General features: G+C 36.0%; 1 protein-coding gene and 1 pseudogene across 1 annotated transcript; both read left to right on the top strand.

Annotated features, from left to right (window-relative positions):
* Positions 1-2,545: 2,545 nt before the first annotated feature.
* Positions 2,546-5,138, top strand: LOC141703697 (protein NRT1/ PTR FAMILY 2.9-like; annotated as a pseudogene).
* A 1,514-nt stretch (positions 5,139-6,652) lies between these two features.
* LOC141703701 (protein NRT1/ PTR FAMILY 2.11-like) lies at positions 6,653-9,234 on the top strand. The gene is made up of 4 exons (XM_074507138.1): positions 6,653-7,006; positions 7,140-7,357; positions 7,464-8,038; positions 8,210-9,234. The coding sequence occupies exons 1-4, from the start codon at positions 6,901-6,903 to the stop codon at positions 9,120-9,122; spliced, it is 1,812 nt and encodes a 603-aa protein (XP_074363239.1). The 5' UTR covers positions 6,653-6,900; the 3' UTR covers positions 9,123-9,234.
* The last annotated feature ends 997 nt before the right edge of the window (positions 9,235-10,231 follow it).

Here is a 10,231-nt window from a genome sequence, read left to right as displayed (position 1 = left end):
CCTCCTGTATTCTACGGGTGTCCCGTTGGGGATGCGGGGTTAACTTTGGTGTGTGCTTTGGGAGCTCTGTTCTTGTATTCAACGGTGTCCTCGTTGGAGAACTTTGGAGTCATCCTGTACCTTGTACCCAAGAGCTTGGGATCACCTGTCCTACTATCTGATGGGTTATCCTCATTCGGGGGACAGAGACGCGTCTGACACTTGGGGGAACCGTGGCTATACCTGCGTTCGTAATCAAGGGAGATAGCTGTAGCGGAGTGTTATCCTTGCGGAGGGAGATGCACTATCCGTGAAGTCCTGCGATACGGACGAGCCTTGGGCCTCGCGGTTGGGCCTCATAGTTGGACATTCCTAAAGCTAGCGGAAGACGGATATTAGATGGGCTTCTACTGGACTTAGGAATAAGAAGTCTAAACCCATCAGACTTCTTGTTCTGCGAGAATTACGTCAGGCTTGATCCCTATATAAAGGGTACGTAGGCACATTGAGAGGGTAAGAAGTTGAGAGCTGATAAGAGAGCTGATAAGAGAGCTACCACTTACTCTGATCAATCTTATCCTAAAACAACTACAATCAACCACACACCGCTTAAGTTTCCGACAAAGAACCACCGTCACAGATCTTAGTTCCGGCGATAAACCTCAATCTTTGTTGTTGCCAGATTCCTCCGTCAACAAGTACGTTTTGCAATAGATTTATTTCCTCAATCCATAGTCACCTCAACAGTTGCAACCTTGTTGTCCTAGACTTTCCTATTCATGAAGTACCAAATACCTACATATCGCCAACACTGAACTGCAAATAGGCAATGGAAGAATATATGTCCTATATGCTCAATATCAGGTAAACACGTAGGGGAACTCGAACTCACTTAGCACTTAATCGCCTCCTAACTGAGATATTGTTTCTGCAAAACGTTATACAAAGATTTTAATTTTATGAGGGAGATTTAACCTCTAGAGTTAGCTATTGATATTAAAACATGCTTGCATTATAATATGAGAAAAGTGTTATTAAAGTTAATTTAATATTTTTTTAAAAAAATTATTAGAATTTTATGTATAAAAATTGAATGACATTTTTGTAATCATATAATTAATTTCCTGTATTTAGGAAAATAATCTTAGTTTTGTACTCATTTGAATTTAGACAATGATCTAAAATTAAATTTAGGATCCTAAAACATTATAATATTAATTGTGTTTTACGACTAAGAATTTTCATGTTTAATTAAGTAAGATTTTATGTAGTTATTACACTTTCGTCAAAATTGAACCTCCTTGAAATGTATTTCTAATTAACTATATGATTCGATAAAAATCATTATAACCATCTTCAATTATAAATTATCTTTAATTCTAAATATACAAATATCCTAATTTTTTATTTTGTGCATTGATAACGAAAGTTATCCAATAATGTGGCGATGATGTTTTATAGCAAGAGATACCTTATATTATGTTATACCTTACTAAATCAAATTTAGGGCAATTTCATGAAAAAGTTAATTCAACAATGTTTTAATGTACCTTAAAATAGAAGGACAACTCTCAAATGCCTTAGTTTTAATTTAAGGTTATTGTGATAATTCTTATTTCAATTTTAATAATAAAAAATTATTGTTACATCTTTTTTGACATTTCCTTTTTTTCCCTCCATTCTTATAATTCAGATATATTATTATTATTATTATTATTATTATTATTATTATTATTATTATACACACCCTATTTCTCTCTCTACTATATATTGTCGTTTAATGATAAAGAGAATCTATAATATAAAATATTATTTATATTTAATATATAATTGGTGTAAGGTAAAGATGGTCTGTCAGGATATATTCATCATTTTAGAATTAATATTAATAGTTATAAATTTTAAGTAAATTAAATAATTTCAATTTGTGCATTTCATTGTGGAAATTGCGAGTAAGGTTTGAAGATATATTATACTAAAGTTACAGTAAAGAAATATATTAATAATTTTAAAATTAGTAGAAAATTAATTTTATGCAAAAATGTTAAAAAATTGGATTAACAAGATCCAATTAAGTACCATCCCCATCAGCCCGCTCCTAGAAAAATAAGTACCATTAGTGAATTGACAGATAAAATAATAAATTTCAAAAAAATGTATATACAGCATATAATAAATATAAATCATTTTTTGCACGAGTATAAAACTATAATATATATATAGTGATGATAGATCACATTATTGAAGTTAGTTAAATATGTGAACAAATTTTATGAGAATAAGTTTTGAGATTATCATGCAAACCTAGAAAATTTTATTAATCACAAGCTCACTGCTAAAACTAAAATGATGATAATCATTACCATGATTTAAAATCAAAAGTATATTATGGGCATAAAATAGAATTTCAACTCTAATGTTAATTCTATTTTTCAATTAAACATTTTAAAATTTCATGAATTTTTGGTAGACAGAGAACAAGAAATGAAAAGTATATCATGAATTCTTGGTAGACAGAGAACAAGAAATGAAAAGTTTCTGTTGATAACACTGCATAGTGCATTCTGTTACAGTAGTATGCTTTTCACTAACAAGTTCCAAAACGGTGGAGTCCGCGAGCAATTATATTTACATGTCCCACCATGATGAATGATACATGTCTGCACTAACCAGGAACAAGAACTCATACGTTTTGGACCTCTCATCTATAAATACACATCTCTCTCTTATCATCTGTTTTGCACTTGCATTAACCCAATAACATCTTTCAAACTGTAACCACAACTACACAACTATCAAGCAAAAAATGGCAACATTGAATGAAAATGAGAAAGCTGTTACCACCAAAGAAGAGCCAAATTACAGAGGAGTCAGAGCCATGCCCTTTGTTATAGGTACAACTTCAACACCTGCTAAACCATGTGCAAGTTATAAAAATCGGAAATCGGTTTTACTCGGTTGTGTAGTTGAAATTCGGCTACTCGTCTGAATTTCGGAGTACTCGTCCGAGTTGACAGATTTTTATAACATTTAATATGTGTGTAAATTTGTAGACTATAGAGTTTGGTGAATATTTGTTTGTTTTGGCAGGAAATGAAGCATTTGAAAAGCTAGGGACAATCGGAACCTCGTCAAATCTGTTAGTTTACCTCACTACTGTCTTCAACATGAAATCTATTACAGCAACTAATGTCATTAATGTTTTCAATGGCACTTGCAACTTTGGTACTCTGTTCGGAGCTTTCTTGTGTGACACTTATTTTGGACGCTATAAAACACTAGGTTTCGCTTCCATTTCGTCTTTCGTGGTAAATAAACGTAGTTACTCATTGTTAAAGATATAATATCAGCGGTTTCCCAGAGAATTGTTCATCTAACAGCTAAAATTTATTCATAATGTTTTTGACATGACAGGGAATGCTTGTGCTCACATTAACAGCTGCAGTATCAACACTTCATCCGCCTGAATGTGGTAAAGAAGCTGGTAGCATATGCTCCGGGCCAACAGCATGGCAACTTGTTTTTCTGTTCAGTAGTTTCGTGCTATTAATAATTGGAGCTAGTGGTATAAGGCCTTGTAACTTAGCTTTTGGAGCGGACCAGTTCAATCCTAATACAGAATCTGGAAGAAAAGGAATCAATAGTTTCTTTAATTGGTATTATTTTTACCTTCACCTTTGCTATGATGGTATCCATCACAATCATTGTCTACGTGCAATCAGAAGTCAACTGGGGAATAGGCTTAGGAATCCCAACATTTCTTATGTTTTTATCATGTGCATTCTCTTCATTGGTACGAGAATCTATGTCAAAGTTAAACCTGAAGGTAGTCCTCTTACGAGCGTTGCTCAAGTGGTTGTAGCAGCAATCAAGAAGCGAAAACTGGAATTGCCTGGCCAAACCCTGGCTCTCCATGTGTACTTTTATTGCCTGCTAATTCGATCAACTCAAAGCTTCCCTTTACAGAACAATTCGGGTACCAGTTACTCTCCATCTATTTCATAAGAAGTTATCTTATAATTGTTGGGTGACACTGTCTAAATTCTATTGTATATATTTGCTACCTTATTTACGCAGCAGAAAAGTTGTCTTGTAACAATTTAAGTTTCCTTGGCAACTTGACAATTAATACCATGTTATGTTGGTCTAGATTTCTTAACAAAGGCAGCACTCATAACAAAAGAAGACGAGCTAAAATTCTGCTGGATCAGCAGTGGAGTCGTGGAGGCTTTGCAGTATGCAGAAGGTGGAGGAAGTTAAATGCATCGTGAGAGTACTTCCATCTGGGTTGCAGGAATGAATCTACTATATTGCTATAGTCCAACAGCATAACCTATGGAGTGTTCCCAAGCCCTTCAATCTGATAGACGTTCCGGCATTGGAAGTTTGAAATTCCGCGAGCATCCTACCAGTATTTCAGATGTTATGCCTCACTATCTGGATACTATCTATGACAGATTGATAGTTCCATTTCTCCGAAAAATAACAAAGAAAGAAACAGGTTATTACGATCCTCCAAAAGTTGGCATTGGCCTGGTTATCTCTGTAATTGCCATGCTAGTATCAGGCCTGGTGGAAAAAGAAAGGGAGAAACCATTGCATTAACAAAGCCAACACTGGGATTAGCACGAAAAGGGCAATATCTTCCTTTTCAGGTTACTGGTTGGTGCCTCAGTTGGCAATTGTAGGACTTTCAGAGGCATTTACAGTTGTTGGGCTAGTAGAATTTTTCTACAAACAATTCCCAGAAAACTATGAGAAGCTTTGGGGATCTTTCTTTGCTTGTGGCACCGCCATATCAAGTTACGTAAGTAGTTTCTTGATAACAGTTGTCCACAGAATTACAAGAAATTCAGCTGGAGAAAATTGGTTGTCAGAAGATCTGAACAAGGGAAGATTGGATACATTATTACTACTTCATTGCAGGTTTAGAATTATTAAATTTAGGATACTTTCTAGTGGTAGCCAAGTGGTACAGGTACAAGGAAACTGCTGACAACAATGGCCATGAAGTTGCAATGGAGAACTTGAAACTTAATAAGTCCGCTGTTTGACTAATTAAACTAAAGTTTCAACAATATAGAACAATCTGCATAAGGTTCTCTTGAGCGTAAGGTGATAGCCTAGTGGTAAAAGCGTATCCACAATGTTGAAATGAACTCAGCTTCATTCCGCATCCCACCCCCCCCCCCCCCCTCTGTATCAAAAAAAAGAGCTCTGTGATTATTCTGGAGTTCGATCATAAAATATCCAACATACTCGGGGTACTAGATTTTGTCTTGTTTTCTTTTTCTTTTTGTTAATATTCTTGATATTCTTGCTCATCGACTTGAGCAACGTGACAATTTAACCCCTGAATATTCAAGTTGGTTAACTACGTTTGTAATATCTTAATCTAGGAGTATAATCAAACACTGGTTTACAACCAGAAAAATTAACAAACTGTATAAAATTTAGACTGAGTGATGCAAAGAGGCCAAGAGAAAGATCGAAAAATAAGATTTGGAAGTCAAAAGATAGCAATTCCTTGAGTAACTGTGCCGTTGCTAGCCATTCTACAACTATTAGGCAGTACCAGAACGACTAATAACTGGATCATTTTGACGATACTGGGAGCAAGAAGGTTCAAAATCGAGCTAAACCTTAACAGTCTCATGCCATGTTAACACTCTCCTAAAATATCAAGGATTTTGTGGAGGGCCTTGATCAGATTATATATCAATAACATTTGCTCACAATCATGGACTCAAGGTGTCAATCATAACAATTCGCTAACAGCCAATTCAATGTGAACTTGGACATTTCAATTATTACATAATCTTATCATGTGCACTCTTATTCAACTTTTTCTACCAAAATATAAATGTGATTTGGTTAAGTAACCAGATTTAGCAGTCCATTATTCTTGTTTAAACTCCAGATGCTGATAGATTCACTGATCTACTTGGTGGTCACAGTGCACTTGGCAAATTAGCCCCCACATTTCAATAGGATTTGTCATGTACTGGTGTACCAGACTAAACGTGTGGGTGCGTATCTACACCAGCAGTATTTGTCAAAGAGATGGACCTATGGTGCCTGTAGGCTGTAGCTATTATATACTAATGTTGCGAGTTGCGACAAATTTACCTGTCTAGTGTGAACCCGTATATATTTGATTTCTAATGTTTGTTGTTTTCCTATAGATCATAGTCACAGATTGATGCACTTGGTAGACAAATTGTTCAAGGTTGTTACCAAATTTATCTTTACCTTAGTCAGTAACTCAATGTAGTAAGATTAGATTTAGGGACCATCCATTTTATTAACTGTTGAGTAACCAGCTCATCTAAAACCTTGAGGTATTAGAGCAAGGCCCCAGTAGGATCATGTAGTTATCATTAACACTTAGGCATAAACTTAAGCGTAATACAGGTCTTCTAGCACCTTAACGTGCTGAGAGAGCTGGTCCGAATTGCTCATTGCTCGGCTCCTAGTGGTTCACTCTTCAAATCTGAAAACGGGTGTTGAGTGAGGGAAACATAAGCGCTAGAATGCATGCTAAGTCCCTTTCCTAACACGTAGACGTTGGGGGAGATCGGTAAATGAAGAATTTTATTTAATTGAACATTCCCAGTCAAAGATGAAATATGTAATCTTACTCACGAGTCTTTATGTTTCACAATCTACATGTTATATACTAGTAGATTACTTGTTTCCTCCCTCATTTTTGGAAAACAGTGTCTTAAATATGACTACGCGAGTATTTTGAATTTTATTTTTGTAATAACAGAGCCGTGGAGGACCAGAGGTACTAATCTTTGAACTGACTTGGGTAGTGCAGTGCTGGAATGAGTATAAATTAACATGCAAACCTCTTGAAGGATATATGTTTCAAGCATAAAACAGTCACAGGGTACTCCAACTTGTAGAAGCAAGAAGATGGACAAAACCTCGAGAGTAATCTCCAAATCGCAGAAAGATGACACAGACACTATGGACAGCGAACCTAACTACAGAGGAATTAAGGCCATGCCTTATATCGTAGGTAACGTATACTGACACTCAAAAAGCTTATGTTATTTAATTTTGTTTGAAATTGCAACTATATCTTATTTCTACTTCAGTTGCACTGGATTTGACAATTTGTTTTTGTTTTCTGTTTTGAATTTGATTTGCAGGAAATGAGACATTTGAGAAGCTGGGAACAATTGGGACTTCATCTAACTTCCTAGTGTATCTCACTTCTGTCTTTCATATGAAGACCATAACTGCAACAAATCTCAACAATATTTTCCAGGGAACTTGTAATTTTGGTACCATCATAGGAGCTTTCCTCTCAGACACTTATTTTGGTCGTTACAAAACGCTTGGATTCGCCTCCATATCTTCTTTCACGGTACAAATATTTCTTCAGTAATAATTCATGTTGTTTAGTGTAAATCAGTAACAAGAAATGATTTGTTATATATCAGTTGATGATATGGATTAAAAAGCTAAAGTAGTATGTCAAACATGCAGGGCATGCTTTACTAACTCTAACAGCAGCAATTTCAAAGCTTCATCCACCAAGCTGTGGGAAAGAAGTGACAAGCATATGCCAAGGACCAACAACAGGGCAAATGGCTTTTCTGTTGAGCTCTTTTGCGCTTCTAGTTGTTGGAGGTTCTGGCATACGACCCTGTAACTTAGCCTTTGGCGCAGATCAGTTTAATCCCAACACCGACTCTGGAAGAAAAGGCATCAATAGTTTCTTTAACTGGTACTACTTTACCTATACTTTCGCAGTAATGGTGTCCCTGACGATCATAGTGTATGTGCAGTCCAATATTAGCTGGTCTATCGGATTAGGAATTCCAACCCTCCTTATGTTCTTTTCATGTGTATTCTTCTTTATCGGTACCAAAATATATGTCATAGTATTGCCACAAGGTAGTCCTTTGCTAGGCGTGGTGCAAGTCTTTGCGGCTGCTATCAAGAAGAGGGGATTGAAGTCACCGGAGCAACCATGGCTTTCGCTTTTTGACTATGTACCAAAAAAATCTACCAACTTAAAGTTATCATCCACTGATCAATTCAGGTAAAGACCAAAAGATGAGTAACTCCTTTGAATATCACTATCTTGATTCATGTATTGATGTCCTCCAGTTGTCTAAAATGACTACTTTTCACACTCATTCTATTAGACCATGTATTAGATACTTTCTGATTGCTGATGCTTTTCCTTGACAAACTGAACTTAACCGTCCAGGTTTCTGGACAAAGCAGCAATTAGAACTCTAGAAGACGATCTAAAGATGGACGGATCAGCAGTGGATCCATGGAGACTTTGCACTATCCAGCAAGTGGAAGAAGTGAAATGCTTGCTAAGATTGGTTCCAATATGGTTTGCCATCCTTGTATACCATGTAGCATTTATCCAACAAAACAACTATTTGGTCTTTCAAGCTCTTCAATCCGATAGACGCCTCATCAAAAGCAGTACATTCAGGATTCCAGCAGCAACATATATTGTATTTACCATGGTAACACTCACTATCTGGATCCCTATTTATGACAGAGTCATTGTTCCTTTGCTCAGAAAATTAACTGGAAAAGAAGGTGGTATCACTGTGCTTCAAAGAATGGGCATTGGAATCGTTTTATCTAGCCTAAGTCTATTTGTATCAGCCTTAATCGAATCCAAAAGAAGAACATGGGCTCTGACTAGACCGACATTAGGAATTGAACCAAGAAAAGGGGAAATTTCTTCAATGTCTGCCTTTTGGTTCATACCACAATTAATTGTAGCAGGACTTTCCGAAGGATTTTTTATGATAGGACAAAACGAGCTTTTTTACAAGCAAAGCCCTGAGAACATGAAGAGTATAGCTACATCATGTCTCTTCTGTGCATCTGCTGCATCGAGTTACTTGAGTAGTTTTATGCAAACAATGGTTCAGAGATTGACAGAAGGTAATGGAGAAAAGGGGTGGTTAGCAGAAGATCTTAATGAAGGAAGATTAGATTATTTTTACTACATTATTGTGACTTTGGAAGCTTTGAATTTGGCTTACTTCATAATGTGTGGCAAGTGGTACAAGTATAAAACAGCAAGCAAAGACACCACCTCTGGCCCTGAAGTTGCATTGCAAGAATTAAAATCAGAAGAGCCTCTTGTTTGATGCATTACTGAAATATTATATCCAAAGAAGAGTCTGCATGCACACTGTTAAACACATGCATGTTTTTTGTTCTTTTACAATCAACAAAGCCCAAGGCACCCGTTACATGTAATTTCACATCCCCCCTTTTAATCTAGTTTCTTAAATATCTTGTAGGAGATAAGAGTTAGAAAATAAAAGATCCACAAGTAATTCTGCTGTTTATAGCCAGTATACAATTATAATGCAGTACTTGAACAACTAATGATATAATCCCTCACTTGCTTTGAAATTTTTGACTATATATTGTTAAGAGGTTTGAAGTCGAGCTCTCCCAAAACGTTGAGGATTTTGTGGAGGGTCTTGATTGGATCATATATCGAAAACATTCACTAGCAATCATGGACTCAAGGTGTTAATCATGACAATTAGCTAACAGACAATTCAATGTGAACTTGGACATTTCAATAATTACACGTTCTTGATCATGAGCAGTCTTGTTTAACTTTGTGTACCAAAATATTTGTCTACTGCGATCAAATGTGATTTGGTCAAGTAACCAGACTTAACCAGTACATCGTTCTTGTGCATAGATACACTGAAATTCCAGATGAATATGATGATAGATCTACTGATCTTGGTGGTCAAAGTGCACTTACCAATTATCATGTACAGATGTACCAGAAATCCAGAATAAACTTGCTACACCAGTAGGATTTCTCAAAGAGATGGACAGATGAATCCAGTTTTTGTTGTTTCCCTATAAATCATAGTCTTATGTTGAAAATTTTGGTAGACGACTGTTCATTTTGTTGCCAAATTCATCTTTACCTTGTTTGGCAATTCAATGTACTAAGATTGGATTTTATGGACTGATGAAGCATGTATAAACTCTCTATCTTACTAACAGAATATTATAAAATGACCAAGATATCCTTTAAGCAAAATACTCCACATCATTCCCCGCAAGCTAAGCCGAGGGAGATGCCATAGAAGATCCAGAGGCACCAAGCTTGTGTAAGGCTTGACTGGTAACACTTTAGTTAAAATATCTGCCAATTGAGCATGAGATGGAACACGTTGAGTGCACATAGAACCAGACTTTAGCTTATCCCGAATAAATTGACAAT

The sequence above is a fragment of the Apium graveolens genome, unplaced genomic scaffold (genome assembly GCF_009905375.1).
Source record: "Apium graveolens cultivar Ventura unplaced genomic scaffold, ASM990537v1 ctg7000, whole genome shotgun sequence".
NCBI lineage: Eukaryota > Viridiplantae > Streptophyta > Magnoliopsida > Apiales > Apiaceae > Apium > Apium graveolens.
The sequence above is the reverse complement of the archived record's forward strand: the minus strand, read 5'-3'. Positions and strand labels throughout refer to the sequence as shown.

Bases quoted from the DNA above. Each gene is read 5' to 3' on its own strand.
- LOC141703701 (XM_074507138.1), top strand. From the start codon at position 6,901: ATGGACAAAACCTCGAGAGTAATCTCCAAATCGCAGAAAGATGACACA. The intron at 7,007-7,139 runs GTAACGTATACT...TTTGATTTGCAG, and splicing joins GGCCATGCCTTATATCGTAG to GAAATGAGACATTTGAGAAG. The intron at 7,358-7,463 runs GTACAAATATTT...AAGCTAAAGTAG, and splicing joins CCTCCATATCTTCTTTCACG to TATGTCAAACATGCAGGGCA.